At 35.4% G+C, this 19,751-nt stretch overlaps 1 protein-coding gene across 8 annotated transcripts in view; it reads right to left on the bottom strand.

Moving 5' to 3' along the window:
- RAP1GDS1 (Rap1 GTPase-GDP dissociation stimulator 1) overlaps window positions 1-19,751 on the bottom strand; it is a 155,828-nt gene that overhangs the window by 20,814 nt on the left and 115,263 nt on the right. For 7 of the 8 annotated variants that reach the window (XM_027116955.1, XM_027116952.1, XM_027116954.1 and 4 more), the window contains 6 exons: window positions 14,591-14,716; window positions 4,643-4,786; window positions 3,727-3,858; window positions 2,414-2,548; window positions 925-1,050; window positions 15-154 (listed from right to left, as the gene is read on the bottom strand). In XM_027116955.1, the coding sequence (XP_026972756.1) occupies window positions 15-154; window positions 925-1,050; window positions 2,414-2,548; window positions 3,727-3,858; window positions 4,643-4,786; window positions 14,591-14,716 (803 nt within the window). The remainder of the gene's footprint in view (window positions 1-14; window positions 155-924; window positions 1,051-2,413; window positions 2,549-3,726; window positions 3,859-4,642; window positions 4,787-14,590; window positions 14,717-19,751) is intronic. The other variant, XM_027116953.1, reaches the window with a different exon arrangement.

The following is a 19,751-nucleotide window of genomic DNA, read 5'->3' as shown; positions in this document are numbered from 1 at the left end:
CCTCTGGAACTTACTTTTGATTTACTGTGTCGTATGAGGGCAGAGAGCAGTCTGTTTGACTCCCCCATCACACCAGCGTGATCTTTGGCTTCACACCATTCCACCAAACGCTCCACTAATTTAACATTCTTTCCCAGTTGTTCAGCAGCTTCTGCTATAGGAAAGAAGGCAAACCACAAAGGAATGAATCACTGATAGGCAATCAACTGAAGTAATTGGTAAAGATGTAAGAGTGTGAAGGAAAATTACAGGTCTAAAAACAGAACACAACAATTTTATTAAAGCAAGAACTGCAAATATTCCGTATCTGATGGACTATTGAGATTTTCTATTCAGTTGTGGACTTTTATACAAAAACAAAATAAACAACTTTATACTCTTTTGGCTCAGCCTGGCAGTGTGTTAGTACTTTGGAAAACTGTACCGAAGAATTTTTAGCAGTACTCTAAGGAATCAGTATAGAGAAGGTTTAGAATTTAGAAGTAAGTAAATAAATGTAACTCATCCCAAGGATTGGTTTTCATTATTGTTTCTGTAAACAGAAAAATGATCTCCCTGTTTGCAAAACAAATTTAAAAAAATTTTGACTGTCACTGTATTGCAACTTGATAATTTTACAAGGTAAGAAAGGGTATAAAAAATGCCAAAACATAAAAACCCCTCAAGAACCACTAATAAATTAACCTAAAATCAGATTATATGTACTAATAAAGAGAAATGCAATATAATTTCCATTGAAAGTCAATTATAACAAGCCTGGAAATTAATGAATGGGGGTTCCAAAACCAATCTCTTTTTGCCTTTTATTTGCTACTTATCTTTATGATTACATAATTCTGAAAGCTAAAAACAGGTCCTTTTTCCACTAGAGGCACGTTAAGACTATTATACCAAAAATGCACCTTGAGAAAGCATTTCTCTTACCTTGTGCATCTATTAACATTCTTAATGTTCCCAGGAGTTTGAACTGAACTGGGGGCATTTCAGATTTAAGAAAATTCAAAACTGCCTCTGTGACGCCAGCTGATAACATCTTTGCTTTATTTATAACTAGAGAGAGAGAAAAAAAAAACACTGATTAAAATGATCGCATTTTTGATGATAATCATTCAATTCAATATACATTTTTTGAGTGTCTTATTATCTTAAGGCCCCATGTTATATTTGTCTACTTAAAAACAACATTGTTACTTTTCTGTTAATTTTAAGAATGGAACTGGGAATGGGAGGGCTAGGGGATAAGTATCCTATTTGTCTACAGGAGCACAACATACAAAATCACACTTGCTTTTAAAATCTAACCATAAACTAATAATTTGTAAAGGAAATCTGATAATGTTGCCTTCTTATTTATGAAAAGCACAATTCCTCAACTTTAATAAATGTTTCTTTTTACCTCTGTCCTGGACCCAACTGTTAATATAGATATTATAGACATTAATAAACAATATTAATCTGCTACATGAGCCAAATTGATTTTATACAGATTGCATTTTCATATAGTTATACTATTTTACCTAATCAGAAATTTACCTTTAGAAAGTAGAATAAAAGGATAGTTTCAACTATATCCTGTATTAGTTCCCGTGATAATGTGATTTCAAAAGCCTTGTAATCCAAAAAGGCACATTAAGGCTATTTAAAAAAATTGTACGTCTGCTCGTAGGGAGAAAGAATTCTTAAAAGTCATTCTTTAAGGGAGTCTGTTAATTGATACCATTATCTTACCTCAGCTGAAGATGCTTAAAAAATCTTAACTATACAATATGATGAAAATCTAGGAGTTCACAAAAAGTAATAGAATATTTGAATAATCTGAAAAAGGAAGATTATGCTTGCATAGTCTCAGAAAACTTCTTTAACATATGATCTCCATTTATTAGTAAGAAAAATGTAAGCAATCTGAAGACTATTTTTCTTTTCTTGGTCAGGGCAGGTCCACAAATCACATAAATATCTTCCCAAAACGACAGATCTTTATCTCTTACACAGTTGGCTCCCATTCTTTTTTTTTTTAATTAATTTTTATTGGAGTATAGTTGATTTACAATGTTGTGTTAGTTTCTGCTTACAGAAAAGTGAATCAGTTGTACATATACATATATCTACTCTCTTTTAGATTCTGTTCCCATATAGGTCAGTACAGAATATTGAGTAGAGTTCCCTGTGCTGTACAGTAGGCACTATTGCTTTCTGAGCTATTGACCTTGGCTTTGATGTTGTTTCAGAGCAGTTTCTATGACTGAAACCACGAATTTCATTTAAATAATAGATTAAAATATTGGACTGCACTGAGAACGAGATAAAAGCATTTGAGCTAATAAAGAGGCTACTGATACAACTGTCTCAAAGCACCCCATCTCATAGATGACTTTTAGAATAAATCTCATTGGCTCCCATTCTTAAGTCTTACCTGGAATGGCTAGGTTTCTGAGGGCACTTAGTGCTGCGTGCTGCACAGTTACGTTTCCATCTTCTACATGTCTGTCCAGTAAATCCATAAGTTTTTCTACAATTCCATTGTCTACCATATGGATACAATTTCCATCTAAATAACAACAAAAAACATTTTTTTCCCTCTTTACAAATATCTATAAATATTTTGTAAAACTGATGCCTGCCCATTATCTACATTAGGGAAAATGGAGCTATAGGAAAATAAAATGAATTCCATCTCCTTCTTACATCAGATTTACAGATTTTTTTGTTTGTTTACTGACTGAGAATCTGATTATAAGATTCTTAAAATAGATAAAATTTAAAAAACTGGCCAAAAAAGTCTCTAGCTGAGTTCCTGATAATATATCAGAAGATGAGTAAGTAGAAACCACATGCTTAAAATGTCCTCCAGTAGTTTCCATTTATAGTGAAGTATGCCAGTGTTCTGCGAACGTTACAGTGACAGTACTCTACATTTTGTCATCATGGCTGATATTTAAATTATTTTTTAAAGACAGAATTTCTGAAACATTTATAAAGCAGAGAGAATATTATAATGAACTACTATTTACTCCCCATTTAGCTTCAATAATTATCAATATTTTGCCAGTCTTAATTTCATCATTAAGGAGTTAATGATGGTCCCCAGAAGGAAGGAAGGAAAAATGGAATAAGTCATCTATTATAACATGCTATAACAACAGTTAATACTCAAATAAAATCAAATTAAAAACAAAAATAACTCGTATTTCCTAGACACAGTATAAGTTTCTAGAGGGAATAGCAGAAGTGTCAGACTTCAGAAATATACATGGAGGTCTGGTGCCTCTGAAATTTTATTTAAGTAAATATTCTATCTTAAACCAGAGGATTACCCATGCTTAGATTTTATAGGTGTAACATTATAAATGAGGCACAATAATGAATACTCAGATTATTAAATCCAAAATAAAATCACCAGGCAAAAAAGTATATCCTCCCAGATCAGATGTTTATTAGAATGGGACTCAAGTTTATTCATCTCTGAAGTACACAGTACTCAAAAGAAAGACTTCATAATCACTGTTCATGACCTTTAAACTATTAGAACTTAGTTGAATTGCATAAAATATGTAATTTGTTGGGAAAGTCAATATTAGTATTTCAGATTTCTGAAAAATTAAGGTAGTATTACACACAGATACTGCACACGCTTCTGAACTGTTTTAGGTTTAGTATACGTTATGGCAAAGCAAAATTTAAAAATACAGAAGGTCTGATTTAATAAGGATGAACTCATATGCTTACCATTTCTGGCAAAATTTGCAATTGCCAATGCTCCAGCAAGCTGTAGCTGGTGGTTATTTGATGGAATCCAAGACAGTACCCTTTGAAACACATTACCTTTTCCTCCTTCAAATAATTTCTGCATGGATTCATCTAGAGGTAAATGCAACAGGTAAGAGGAAAATACTTAGAAGTAACATATCCCTATTCTTAACTGATACCCAATTGGGAAATCACATAGATACTTTACAATCTATAATTCACAAAGGGAAAAGTAATGACTCTATTTCTTAAATAAATTTATAAATTTATTTATTTTTGGCTGCGTTGGGTCTTCGTTGCTGTGCGTGGGCTTTCTCTAGTTGTGGTGAGTGGGGACTACTCTTCGTTGTGGTGCACAGGCTTCTCATTGTGGTGCCTTCTTGTTGCAGAGCATGGGCTCTAGGCACACGGGCTTCAGTTGTGGCACGTGGGCTCAGTAGTTGTGGCTCACAGGCTGCAAAGCGCAGGATCAGTAGTTGTGGCTCATGGGCTTAGTGGCTCCGTGGCATGTGGGATCTTCCCGGACCAGGGCTCGAACCCGTGTCCCCTGCATTGGCAGGCAGATTCTTAACCAGTGCACCACCAGGGAAGTCCCAGTAATGACTCTTTTTCTAATAACCTTTTAGCAGAGACTGGACAAAAGGGCTTAGAAGTTTTCTAGTCTAAGTCCCAAGGAGCCATCTCGCTTTTAGTCCTTTGGTGTCACAGCTGTCTCTTCTATATGACAGCTCTTTAAATACTGGAAGATGTATTTAAGGTTTCAAAATCAACAAATCAACAGGATTAAATGTGACAGGAAAATGAGAAAATGCCTAATATAGTACTTATAAAAGAGACGATAAATTTTTAAATATCTGACAGTCATGTTCTTTCGTTGGCATAAATTACAACTCACCTCCAAGAAGTAATAAAACCATTAGATCTGAAGCGGTTTTGAGCTCAGCAATATCCTCCTCTTTGTCACTATCCACTTTCTGCTGAACAATCTCTAGTAGACATTCTACCAGGCCTGCTTCAACCAGCTGTAGCTTAATAGCATCTAAAGAATAATGTGAACAAAATAACCAAAATTTGAGATGAAATAGGAATTCTGGTATAAGCAATTTAATGTAAAGAATTATAAAAAAAACCAAAAAAGTGCATGATTTAGATAACACACCTCTGAAGATTTGAGTTTCAAATGGGAGTATCTGACAGTGCAGCTTAAATACACAAAAGCTTTATTTCATTTCTATTTGATATGATGTCACTTTTCACAATGTCTGGCAGCAACTAAACAAATTGATTCTCAGCACTGAAGGTAAGTAATATCATTCTACTGTTATTCTAGATACTATGCTCACATTTAAAAGGCAATACTATAAAATACTGCACACTGTTTAAAATAAAACATACATAACTGTTAAAGTTAAAACACATTCACTAATGGAGTTTGAATACAAAGATACTAAAAAGAGGTATTAGTGAATTTCAAAGTATATCACAAGTATTTACATTTGGATTCATATTTGTACAGATGTTATTTTTCTAGGGCAGTTAATTAATTTGTAACTTTCTGAACTTGAAAGCCATGTTTTTAAAAAGCGTTTCAGGTTTTCATTAATTCGAAGCTTTCTTGGGTGATGGGTACATGGTGGTTCATTATATTACAATCTCTCTACATCTGAATAGGTTGTTTTTTTAAAAAAAATAAATTTATTTATTTATTTATTTTTGGCTGCGTTGGGTCTTCCTTGCTGTGTGCGGGCTTTCTCTAGTTGTGGTGAGCGGGAGCCACTCTTCGTTGTGGTGCACGGGCTTCTCATTGTGGTAGCTTCTCTTGCTGCGGAGCACGGGTTCTAGGCGCGTGGGCTTCAGTAGTTGTGACACGTGGGCTCAGTAGTTGTGGGTCGTGGGCTCTAGAGCGCAGGCTCAGTAGTTGTGGTGCATGGGATTAGTTGCTCCACAGCATGTGGGATCTTCCCGGACCAGGGCTCGAACCCGTGTCCCCTGCATTGGTAGGTGGATCCTTAACCACTGCACCACCAGGGAAGCCCCTGAATAGGTTTTTAAATTTTCACAATAAAAGCTGAAAGAAACAAATATCTTTCAAGTTTTCTAATGGATAACAAACTAAGGAATTTTAGAGACAGAATTTACATACCAATTATATTTTTAAAAATTATCTTCATAGCAAACTCTGTGAGCCTATCAAATCGATATTGTTTGTACCACTAATATCTTAACTATTCTTTCATTATAGAACTTACTTCGTTGAAGATTTTATATTTGCATCCATATCTGTCTCCCCCAATATACCTCATTCATCTTTGTGTTTTAACCTAAATTGGCCTACTTAAATATTTTGGGTATATTTGATACTGCTTAAGATAAATGCTGATCAACTGACCTCAGAAATACATTTGTTACACATAAATTTTTTAATTTAAATTTTATTTTCTAGTTGGATTTTATTTTAGTCTTCAGTTTCCCTAAGCTGTATATGCACATATCTACAGCAATGGCAGTTCAAGTTTTTTATTTGGAAGAAACTTTTTTATTTGGAAAGACTGTTTTCATACTTAAGACTTGTTCTTTCAGACAATTTTAATGTGTAAAAGTTTGGCTTTTTTCTATCACTAGTATCGCTGATATTCTTTAGCATATTATTTCAGAATACACAGAATATTCAACCTGTAATATTTTTTTAAAAGGTATACTTGCACTGTGCCATGCTCAAAGTAGGGAGTTTCCTTGGTTACAGAATGACGTAAGTAGAAATGTGTGGCGACTAGAATTGAAAGCCACAATGGAAAAGCCTTAAAAATACAAAAAACCTTGAATTATACAAATCCCAGTTTAAATGTTGGAATCACTCTCCTTTGCATACAAGGAAAACCAAGGATGATATGCTAAGGCTAGTCCAGAAACAAGTTTTCAAAAGTATCATTCAATCCACAACACAGTTATAAAACACAAGTGAAAATAGTGGAGGACAAAACAAATAAGAGAGAAAAACACTGTTATTTTGAAATATTGCAAGGAAGGGTACAGGTCATTCTCTGGCATAAAACTGACTGAAGGTCACAATGAAAATTTCCTATTTGGCCAAACCACCAAATGAGAGGAAAAATAAATTTCTTCCTAAAGAATAAGATCTAAGGCATTCAGAAGATTTAAAATGTGTCAGGATTAAAGTTTACAGATCTTTCCTCTCAACAGTTTAACTGTAATCACATATATATGTGGGAGGCTTAAATTGCCTTATTAAAAAGGATTAATGCGGCATTCTGCCAAAGTAGACAGCCCAGCACACACTGATCAATACCATTCTGCCCAAGGACATCTATCTTTATCACCACCGTTTGCATATATACGTACATATATGTACATACATGTATCATATATATGTACAGGTATATGTGTATAAATGTATATTTGAAAATCTTTTCTAAGTGGTGAAAAAAAGCCCACAAATGCCGCAGAGTGCATAAAATATACGTTACTCTTAATCAATTATTATTACTAAGTAAATAACTGTGTAACTATCACCTAGATCAAGAAATTCATTGCCAACAACCCTGGAAGCCCCTCTGTGCTTTACTTTTTTCTATCACTTATCCCTCCCTTTCAAATCACCATGCTTTTTAAGGTAATCACATCCATACTTTTATAGTTTCACCAAATAATCATTCCTAAAAACTATAGTTAATTTTAGCTTTTTTGTAACTTCATATAAATGGAATCATAAAATATGTATTTTTCAGTGTTGGCTTTTTCCTTTTAATGTTTATAAGATTCATCTACACTATTGGTTATAGCTGTCTTCATTCTTTCAAAACTGTGTATTTTTCCATAATATGGATATACCATAATTTATTTATTCTACTGTTAATGGATATGAGTTGTTTCCATTTATTCATTATTATAAATAATGCTGTTATGAACATTCTTGTAATGGCTCCTGGTGCACATGTACCCATTTCTGGGTACACACCTAACAGCGGAATTGTTGGCTCACAGGGAAGGCATATCTCCAACTCAGTAGATACTGTTCTCTAAATTGTACCAATTTACACTCCCATCAGCACTTAATGAGTTTCCACTGTTCCACACCTTCATCAACACTTGGTATTATCACTTTCCGGTAAGTATACAGTGGTATTTTATTGTGGTTTTATTTTGCAGTTCCTGATTTTTAATGAGCTGAGCATATTTTCATGTGTTTATTAGCCACTTGGATTTTATCTTTTGCCTTCTTAAATCGTTTGCACATTTTCCCACTGGGTTTTCTACATTTTTCTTAATGATTTGAGGGAGTTTTTCTATATATTGTACACATCAGCCCTCTGTTGGTTACATGTGTTGTAAATAAATTCTCATCTACTGTCATGCTTTTCACTCTTAATGGTGTCCTTTGAGGAATAAAAGTTTTTCCTTTTAAAATAACAAAATTTATAAATTTTTCCTTTATAGTTACAGCTTTTTGTGACTTAAGAAAACTTTCTGTACTCCAAGGCTGTGATGATATTCTCCTATCTCATATTTTAAGATAAACTTTCTTGTTTCAACTTTTACATTCAGGTCAATAATCTATCTGAAGTGAAATTTAAAAAATAGTATTGGGACTTCCCTGGTGGTGCAGTGGTTAAGAATCTGCATGCCAATGCAGGGGACACAGGTTCAACCCCTGGTCTGGGAGGATCCCACATGCTGCTGAGCAACTAAGCCCATGCGCCACAACTACTGAGCCTGCGCTCTAGAGCCCACGAGCCACAACTGAGCCTGCGCACCTAGAGTCCATGCTCCACAACAAGAGAAGCCACCACAATGAGAAGCCCGCACAGCACGATGAAGAGTAGCCCCCACTCGTTACAACTAGAGAAAACCCATGTGCAGCAACGAAGACCCAACGCAGCCAAAAATAAAAATTTTTAAAAATTTAAAGAAGAAAAATAGTATTAAGTGGGATTGTATGAGTGTCTCCAACAGTTTTTTTTTTCCATTCCCAGCACTGTTTATTAAAAAGATTGTCCTTTCAATATAGTTTTGCAGTGACACCTTTTTTTCTTAGTAAAATAAACATCTACTAATGCATCCATTTGTTTCTGGGCTATCCTGTTCCACTGGTCTTCTTGTCCATCTTTGAACCAATACCACATTGTCTTTTAAATACTACAGTTTTATCAGAATGAAGTTTTATTATTGTTATGCAATAAAATCAGTTCTGCTACCTTAGTCTCTTTCACAGTATCTTGGCTACTCTTGGTCTTTGGGATTTTGATGAGAACTGCCATAAGTCTTCAGATCAATATGGTGAGATATAAGATCATTACAAAATCAAGGTTTCCAATCTATGGAAGTGATATAGCTTTGCACTTATTTAGATTTTAATTTCTCTTGATGACTTTCTACAGTTTCCTTACACATTTTTTATTTATTTATTTTTTCAAATTTCATTTGATGGTATTTCCAAGATGACATTAAAAAGTAACAATTCTAACCATTTATTGCTTAAACAGGAAAAGTTTTTTTAAAAAGAGTAACACCAAAATGGGCTTCCCTGGTGGCACAGTGGTTGAGAGTCTGCCTACCAATGCAGGGGACACAGGTTCGTGCCCCGGTCCGGGAAGATCCCACATGCCATGGAGCGGATAGGCTCGTGAGCCATGACCGCTAGGTCTGCGCATCCGGAGCCTGTGCTCCGCAAGGGGAGAGGCCACATCAGTGAGAGGCCCGCGTACCGCAAAAAAAAAAAAAAAAAAAAAAGAATAACACCAAAACTGTATCTGTTAAAAGACTGTCATTGTCTCATACAGTCCCACCCTCTTCTTGAAATTGCAACACAACCTCTAGATTTCACAAAAAGAGAAATCCAAAATGTGGTATCTTCATAAAGAAATGGCACACAGATCTATGTGTTTTACCCAATGGCTTCAATAATTTCTTTGTCTGGGTCAGTATTGGTTTCTGCAGAATTGGAATGCTGTCTGGGATAATGACTATGGGTCATCTCTCCATTTGTAAGTTCAATCAAATGAAACACTTGCTTTTCAAACAACTAGCAAAGAAGAAATGAACAATGAAATCCAGTATTTGCTGGATATGAGGGTTGTTGACAACTAAGAATAAATAGAATAAATAATTAAAGTGAAGTAGGCTTATATAACAGAATGTTATGCATAACTCTTAAAACATATTGTTGAGCAACAAAAGTTAAGAATACAAGGAAACTTATAGAAAAATGTGACTTGTATAAATTATAAACAGATACATTCATGAAACTATATCAATACAATTTCACATAAGCATACACAAACACATCTATTACATGCATTAAAGTCGAATCCTCTGGTAAATGGTGTGCCTGAGGAAGACAGTGGTGGGGAAGAGCTAAGGAAGAAGGCTACAAAGAGAGAGACCTTGTTTAGATTACACATCTTTTATTAGTCCATTCTTAAGTATTCCTTTTTTTTTTTTTTCGCCACACCGCACTGCTTGCAGGATCTTAGTTCCGTGACTAAGGGTCAAACCCAGGTCCCTGGCAGTGGAAGCAAGGAGTTCTAACCACTGGACCGCCAGGGAATTCCCTTAAATACTTCATTTTTTATACAGTGTATTTATTTATTTATTTATACTTCATTTTTAAACAGTGCCATTTTAAAAAATATATTTTCTGTTTTTGCTGGTATGTAAAAATACAATGCTTTGGTTTTTAGATGTTTTTCTTTGTCTTGCCTGGCAACCCAACCAAATTCTAATTTTAAAAATTAATCTATATCTATATCTATATCTATATATATATATGTTTTTTTTTTTTTTTTTTTGCGGTACGTGGGCCTCTCACTGTTGCGGCCTCTCCCGTTGTGGAGCACAGGCTCCGGACGCACAAGCTCAGCGGCCATGGCTCACGGGCCCAGCCCCTCCGTGGCATGTGGGATCTTCCCGGACTGGGGCACGAACCCGTGTCCCCTGCATCGGCACGTGGACTCTCAACCACTGCACCACCAGTATATTTTTGATATACATAATCATATCTATGAATAATGATAGTTTTATTTCTTTCTTTCCTATATCTTTTCTTTCTTTTTTACTCTACAGCACTGGATAGTTCCTACAATACAATAAGAAATAAAAATGGGGATGACCTTTCCTATTCCCAATCTTAAAAGGAAATGCTTTTTGTTATACCACTCAGTATGATGCTTTCTATAGGCTTCTGTTTATATATTCTTTTCATTCTCTTCTAGTTATGGTTTGCAAAGAGTTTTTAAAAATCATGGAAGGATGGTTAATCTTCTAAAATGCTTTTTCTAAATGACAAGATCATTTGATTTTTTCTCCTTTATTAAGTTTTAATGTGATGAATTATATTGATTGCATTTGGAATACTAAACTACTTTATATTTCTAGAATAAATCCAATTTGGTATGATGATTAATTTTTAAATATATTATTGGATTTTGTTTGCTAAAGTTTATGGGAATTTTGGACCTATGCTCATGGTGAGACTGGTCTTTAATTTTTATTCTTGTATTGTCTTTGTTGGTATTTTATTAGTTATTAGCTTCACAAAATATATTGGTGAGTATATCTGCTTTTCCTATTCTGGAAAAAAATTAAGATAAGATTACTCAGCTTTTCTATTCTATATCACCCATACTTGAAAATGTATTGGCATCAAATTTTCATAACATTCTCCGAATATCTTTAAGATCTGTAGTGAGATCTCTGTTTTCTTGATTTTGGTTATTTGTGCTTTCTCTCTTTTTTTTTCCTGATTAAACCTACTAGGGATTTACCAGTTTTATGATGTCTTTTCAGACTCAACATAGGCAAGTATATGCTTATATTGCATTACATATATTCTATTTTATTAATTTCAGTTCCTGTATTTCCTTCCTTCTATTGTAATTTCTTTGGGTTTCATTTATGTTTTCCCTCTCTCAATTCCTGAGGTTAATACTGAGCTCACTGATGTTAGCTTTTTCCTTTTCTATTATATTCATTTAAAGTGAAAAAAAAAATCCCTCTAAGTATGGCTTTACCTGCAACACACAAGATTTGAGATAGTGTTCTCATTTTCATTATTAGAAAAATGTTCTAATTTTCTTCATGATTCTTCTTTGACCTCCAAGGTATCTGAAGTGTATTTCTTAATATCTAAACAAATGGGGATTTCCTAGTTATCTTTTTATTATTAGTTACTATTGTAATACACTTAGATCAGAGAACATACTCTAAGATTGCAATCCTTTGATATTTTTCCCATCAGTATACATGTTTTAAATGTTTCATATGTACTTGAAAAGAAAGGGCTCTGAAGCAGGGTGCAGTGTTCCAAAATACGTCCATTAAATCAATTTTCTTAATCATGTTGCCCACATTTTCTATATTCCTATTTTTTAATTTTTGTTCTATAATGATTTTTGTGGATATTTAGGGTACCTCATAGTTCTGAATATTTTTGCTTCATATCTTTTGACATAATGTACATTTTTATAGCTTCCAGGAATTGGACCTTTTATCATGATAAAGTCACCTTCTTTATCTCTACCAAGTCTTTTAATATTAAAGTCTCTTTTATCTGATATTAATATGACTACCTCAGCCTTTTTTAGGTTTCAATGGTATATTTTTTCCAATCTTTTTAATCTCAACCTTTTATATCTCCTCATACTTAAGAAGCATTGCTTGTTTAAAAAAAAAGCTGGTTTTTTAAAAATCAGTTAACGATTAGTCTTTTAACTAAAGCATGCAGGCCACATACATTTAATGTAATTAATGAAATACTGTGTCATAAATCTAGCAGATTTTTTCTGCCCTATTTTTACCCCCTGTTCCATGTTCCCTTTTCTCTCTGCTCTTCTGTTAATTAGGATTGATGGGGTATTAAAACAAAAAAAATCTTTCCATAAATCCTTCCATTAGTTTGGTAGTTACACATTGGTTTTAAAAATTATTTTAGTTCACCTTAAAATTTGAAATCATTTATTCACCAGAATCTAATAGTACTTTCCTCCATGTAGTACAAGGGTCTTGGGACTCTTTAACTACTCTTACCTCCCTCCAGATTTATACACTCATTCTGTGGTGTACTTTAGATTATACACATATACATTTTAAACTTCACAGTGAATTATTTTTATTATTTTATATATTCAATGTTCATGAGTTTACACACATTTACTGGGTTATTTTGCTTCCTTCTCCTCCCTTGTACCTATAACCTTCCTTCTGGAGTCAGTTTCCTTTTGTTTTTGGAATCATTTTCCTTTTTTCTAACAAACATCCTTTATAATTTCCTTTAGTAAGGGTATATTGGTGGTGAACTTCCGCAGTTTCTAACCTGAAAATATCTTCATTCTGCTTTCAGTCTTGATGGGTGTTTTCACTGGGTCTAGAATTTTAGATTGAATTTATTTTCTTTTGGCACACAGGAGATGTTTGTCATCTGGCTTTCATTGCTACTGTCGAGAAGTTAGCTGTCAAACTTTTGCCTCTTTTAAGGTAATCTATATTTTTCCTGGCTACTTTTAAAACTTTAGTCTTTTTTTTTTTTTGCAATTTCAATATGATGTATCGAAATGTGTATTTCTTTTTATCATGTTTTAAATTCATTGGGCTTCTGGAATCTTGGATATCTTTCATAATTTCTGGTAAGGGTTCTGACAAAATTTCTTCAAACTTCTGCCCTCCCATCTGCCCTCCTTCTGGGACTCCAAAAAATGTATATGAGACCCTCTCACTGTATACTCTGTACCTCTTATTCTCTCTTATGTATACTGGGTCTTTTATTTCTCTATATTTCATTCTGGATTTTCTTCCAATCTATCTTCCAGTTCACTGGTTCTCTAATTCAGCTATATTTAATCTGCTGTTAAACTCAACTATTAGGTTCTTAATTTTTTTTTTTTTTTTTTTGCGGTACACGGGCCTCTCACTGTTGTGGCCTCTCCCGTTGCGGAGCACAGGCTCCAGACGCGCAGGCTCAGCGGCCATGGCTTACGGGCCTAGCCGCTCCGCAGCATGTGGGATCTTCCTGGACCGGGGCATGAACCCATGTCCCCAGGTGGACTCTCAACCACTGCAGCACCAGGGAAGCCCTATTAGGTTCTTAATTTTGGTTGTATTTTTCAATTCAGGAATTTCCAATTGCTTCTTTTTCAAATCTGCTATTCATTCCACTTTTTATAGTTTCTAGTTTCCTTCTAAAAATTTTAAGCTTGTTTTTAACTCTCTGAACATAATAAGCATACCTGTTTTGAGTCAAAGTCTAATAATTCCAGTATCTGGAGATTTGCTGCTGTTTCCTGTTCTTTGTGCTGATTCTTGCTTACAATGTCTTGTCTCCTCATGTGTCTGGTCCTCTTTGATTGTGTGCTAGACACTGTATTTGAAAAATTATTTATATGGGATGGTTTCCTTACTCTGGTTCCCTCTTATTCCTAGAGTGTATCCCTTAAGATTTTTTGCTCAAAGACAGGAATAGTTTACCAGTGTTCACACTGTTGGTAGGCCTGGTACTCCAACTTTTATGACCTTTTTGCCCTGCAAGGGTACATAAGTGGAGTTCAGCCTACTGGCTGCCTTTTCCAGATTGGCATAAGAATGTGTAAGCTACAGAACCATCTTTGCCAAGATTATAAAATCAAAGAAACTTGGAAAGTAGCTTTGGCCAATGTAGATATAGTTATGCAGTAGATAATGCAGCTGAAGTTAGAGATACCCAAAATAAAACTTATCACATCATAAATTAAAAAAAAAAGAATTTTGAGTTAAATAGCTGGCCATTAAATAATATTAGAAAAAAATGGAAAAAGCCTACATGATCAAAAATCAAGAGATGCATTTATTTTCTCACCGTTTTCTGCCAATGGAGCAAGAACCTCAAACACCATTTCCCTCTTATCATGGTCTATTTGTTTCTTGAAGAGTTTTACCAGCTCTTCAGCAATGTTTGTACTGGCAAACTGTTCTTTACTTGACTCTGCAAAAAACAAGAGGAAAATTTAGAGTAAGCAAACAAAATTAAGCCCAGAAATTGTTTTCTATTACCTTCAATATTTGGTCATTTTTTACCATTACTGATAAGTGCAAACACTCTTCAAATACAGGAACAATCAAAACCATTTTTTTAAATGCCCCTGAAGAGGAAAAACATCTAAGTCTTTAAAGAAAATGTTCTGGCCCAATTTTATTCAAGGCTATAAAATAAATGTTCACTAGCATAACATATAGGTAATCATAGCAACAGTAAAATTACTGTTATAAATTCATAGTTTCAAGGCTTTTAGTCAAAGAAGAAAAATTACTCATAACAGACTGCATTTTACATGGCTGAATTAAAGGTGACTTGTCTTTACACCAATACAGTGGTATACTTTTGCATTCTTCTTGACATGTCTTTCTAATTTATTTATTTTTAAAATTTATTTTTGGCTGCCTTGGGTCTTCCTTGCTGCGCGCGGCTTTCTCTAGTTGCGGTGAGCGGGGGCTACTCTTCGTTACGGTGCGTGGGCTTCTCATTGCAGTGTCTTCTCTTGTTGCAGAGCAGGGGCTCTAGGCGTGCAGGCTTCAGTAGCTGTGGCACGTGGGCTCAACAGTTGTGGCTTGTGGGCTTCAGAGCGCAGGCTCAGTAGTTGTGGCGCACGGGCTTAGTTGCTCCGCAGCATGTGGGATCTTCCCGGACCAGGGCTTGAACCTGTGTCCCATGCATTGGCAGTTCGATTCTTAACCACTGCACCACCAGGGAAGCCCCTAACAAGTTTTGCTATCAAAGGCCAATTCCTCATTCCCTCTTCCTCTTCACCATCTCCAGCCTCTCACTCTAGAGCCTCATCCTCACCGTTTAAATGTGCTTTAATATTTCTCACAGAAAAATAGCAATATTAAAAACAAACACCTTCCCTTTATACCACTTTTATTCACTACCAACCCATCTGTTCCCTTTCACAAACAAATTTCTTGACAGCATTGTCTACATACACTGTCTTTACTTTCTCAACTCACATGCATTCCTAAACCCAGCTCAGACTAGTTTGGCCCACCTCTCCATTCTGCGGTCTCCCTTGCTGGCTCCTCCTCCTGCACCAGACCTCTATACATTCTGTTGTGGTTCCTTGGGACTTGATCCTTTGCCTTCTCACCTTTTTGAGCCTTACTCTCACCCTAGGCAATCTAACTTCTTCCATAGCATAAAACAGCACCTATATGTTGATGCTTATATAATCATATCTCTAGCCCTCTTTTGGACTCCAGGCTATTTATTTAACTGGCCATTTGACATCTCCATTTGAATCTCTCTCTAGCATCCAAACTCCATGTATAAGTGGACTTCTCATACTCCCCTGAAATCTGTTCTTCCTCCAGACTTCCATAATCTAGTGAAGGAACATGCCACCTAGCCATCTGCCATGCGGGCAGAAACCTGGGGGTCACTGCTCACTCGTTCTCACTCAACTGTACAGCCAAAGAATAACCAAGGTCTATCAGTCTACCTCCAAAATACAACCAGAATCCATTCCATTTCTCTCCAAGTCTCTTCTCAGTTTCTTTTGCTGCATCAGATATCCTATCAATTTATCTAGAAGTTTCTTTCAAATCCAACCTAGACTGGTTGCTCTCCATGTTTGTGGGGCACAGCTGACATCCTGGAATTTCTTTTTCATCACCTTGATGGATGCTTTCTTCTCCCTCCTGTATCAGATACTCTATTATCTATGTCCTTTCACCTTCACATTTTTAGTTTTGGTGGAGGCATCCTCCAGCATCTTCCTGAGAAAGCTGCTACGTACTGTGTATAGGAGATAAATATTTTGAAATTTTGACTGTCTGAAAATGCTCTGTCCCACCTAGAGTCTATGCCTGTCATTTAAATTAGTTCCTTACCCTGTTCAATTACTTTCTCATACTAGCAATTATCATAATTTAAAATTATATGCTTATTTATTTGTAAATTCATTTAAAAAATAAATTTCCATCTCACCCACTAAAGTTCTTTGAGGGCACGGACAGTGTATAGTATTTTAACTACCATAAATACAGTGTACAGTATAGTGCCCAGTAGAGAGCAGGTGTTCAAAAGAAATTTATTGATTGCATGAACGTGTGACTGAAAGAACAAGTAAATGAATGTAAGAGCGATATTCTGCTCTCTAGTCTCTGGTAAATCTCTGCCAATGTCAAATAAAAAATATTACAAATTCAACTTTAAAAGAAAATGGAGAAACATAAAATTTTATACGGCTTAATACAGTTTTGATTCACTCTACTGTTACACTGCTTTTGGCACATGTACCACATCTATGCCAAAATGATGAGAATCCACTCCAAGACTTGTAAGGATTCCTTAGTGCCACAAAAAAAGGAGTGTGGGTGAGGTGTCTTTTCTGATAGGCTACCTAAACCCTCAGAAATCATAGTTTACAAACGTCAGCCCACCTTACCCTAAAAGGAGGTTAGTTTGATTTAAATAGGAATGATTTAACTCCTTAACGCTGGTGGTTACTCCTCTGTTTCAGACAATTCTTCAAATAAAATGAAACATAAAATCACAGGTGAAATAGAGATCATTTATCTAGTTATGTGCTATTATTCTTTTCAAAAAATAATAGTTCTAGCACTCTTTTTTCCAATCCATATTTTATTCTTCTACTTATTAAACTGAAACCAAATCACTGCTGCTAAGTAATTCACGTCATTCGCCAGCACAAGGAAACAAGGCACTATGATTAACATAGGAATTAATGAAAACAACCTGTACTTATCCTGCAGGTGGATACAGAGAAAAGATAGTGTGAATTATGACTTGGACATTATATTTGGATTAAATGCCATGGATCCTTAACAGACCTTTAGCAAGAAGGCTTATTTCCTAAGGGTTTTCTTTTTTTTTAATCAAAATTATATATGAGTTTAAAGAGTTAGTCCTAATACTTACACTACCGGCAGAATCGAGTCCCCCTTGCCCATTTCTTCTTCAAAAATAAGCACATAAAGCTCTTTTAGCTAATTCACTGGTATTTACCTCCAAATCTTTAAATAACGTATTTATATTAAGTTTTGATTGACTTCCCACTATGAAAGATGAAGCACTAGCTTTCTTTTCTTCTTGTCTCCACAATACCCTCCATCTTCTCACTGTAATTATACTGTAATTTTGGTTATTTCAATAATTAGTGTTTCAATGATACACTATTTCATTTGCCCTGGAATTACTTTTATTTCCCAGGAAATTTTTTTTTCTCATTTACTTAGTTTTCAATGTACTTACATTAGTTCAACTCCACACTCTGTCAGTTGTCTAGTTTTCTCTTAATAAGCTCGTTCACTTTAGGTGCTCAATCAATTTCATCTCGTAAAGAATTTCCCCAATCTGGACTGGTTACTCTGAAAATAGGCCATTTGGGGCTCTCATGTCACTATAATACTAGGAACTCCTATTTTCCTGTTGTATCTCTTGTTTCCTGATTCCTATGTAGTCTTATTATTTATATCCCTTGTTTTGGTGGGACACATCTTCCAGTGGCTTCCAGGAAAGATGTAGGACACCAATTTTGAGACATTCATGTTTGACAATGTCCTTATTGTAACCTCAGACTTGACTGATGGTTTGCATATAGAATTCTATATTGGAAATAATTTTTCCTCAAATTTTTGAAGACAATATTCCATTTTCTTCTGGTTATCAGTGTTGTTTTGATACATCTGACGTCTACTGATTCACCATCTTTTTTATGTAACTTTTTCCCCTCTCTCTGGAAATCTGTAAAAGATTCTCTTTGTCCCCATTATTCTAAAACTTCACATTGATGTGCCATGGTCTGGGGGCCTAATTTTCATGTGCTAGGCTAGGCATTTGACAGATTCTTCCAATCTGGAGAAATATATACTTTAGTTTTGTGGTACTTGGGTTATTTGGCCATTTCCTCCTATTTATCTCTTTCTAGAACTCTTCGTTTGATCCTCTATCTATATTTTCGCTTCTACTTTCCATATCCTTGTTTTTTGCTTTATATCTATAAATATTTCTCCATACATTTTATTGGCTTTCATTTTAGCTATTGTTTTTAATGTTCTAGCTTTTTCATTTGTTCCTTTTCTTTAAAAATAGCATCCTGTTAGTTTCATGATTGCAGCATTTTTCTCACTTCTCTGAGCATGTTTGAGTATCCCCCCCCCCATCCTGCATAGTTTCTACTTCCTCCGAGTTACCTTTTTTTGTTTATTTATCTTCCATTTACAGGCTGTCGTCACCTCTCTGCTTGTCTGCCACTGATTAACTGGGATCTAAAAACTGATTAGGATCTATGAGTAGGAGTGGCCTTATTTTATTTATTTAATTTATATATTACACAGCAGGTTCTTATTAGTTACCTATTTATTTTTTTTTGGCAGTACGCGGGCCTCTCACTGTTGTGGCCTCTCTCGCTGCGGAGCACAGGCTCTGGACGCGCAGGCTCAGAGGCCATGGCTCATGGGCCCAGCCGCTCCGCGGCGTGTGGGATCCTCCTGGACCAGGGCACGAACCCGTGTCCCCTGCATTGGCAGGTGGACTCTCAACCACTGCGCCACCAGGGAAGCCCTAGTTACCTATTTTATACATATTAGTGTATATATGTCAATGCCAATCTATGAGCGGCCTTGTTGACTGAAGATTCCCTGTAGGTCAGATGGCTCTTTTGTAGAGAAACTCCAACGTAAGCATCTTTAAGTCCATGTTCTAAAGGACAAATGGGACCATTAAGCATACCTACCTTCACTTAACTGTGTTCAGAATGGTACTCTGGTACCTCTTACTTCATTTAGTCTGATGTCCCCAGTGTACAAACCCTCTATTTTTAGTCTCTCCAGAGAGTAAACACAGTCTTCTGCTTAGATGGGAAGGGCTAGTTACCACAGTGTGGGAAGGGAAAGAAGGTTTAGAAATCTTGATGCCACCAAATCCTAAACTTTTTGAAGATTCCAAAGAGCAAACTGGTTAGTTCTTGGTTTTCCAATTCAGGATTTAGATTTCAGAGTTC

This window comes from Aethalodelphis obliquidens, unplaced genomic scaffold (assembly GCF_003676395.1).
Source record: "Aethalodelphis obliquidens isolate GAN/ISIS:26980383/991018 unplaced genomic scaffold, ASM367639v1 scaffold17, whole genome shotgun sequence".
NCBI lineage: Eukaryota > Metazoa > Chordata > Mammalia > Artiodactyla > Delphinidae > Aethalodelphis > Aethalodelphis obliquidens.
Note: the sequence above shows the minus strand (reverse complement) of the source record. Positions and strands in the feature narration are given on the sequence as shown.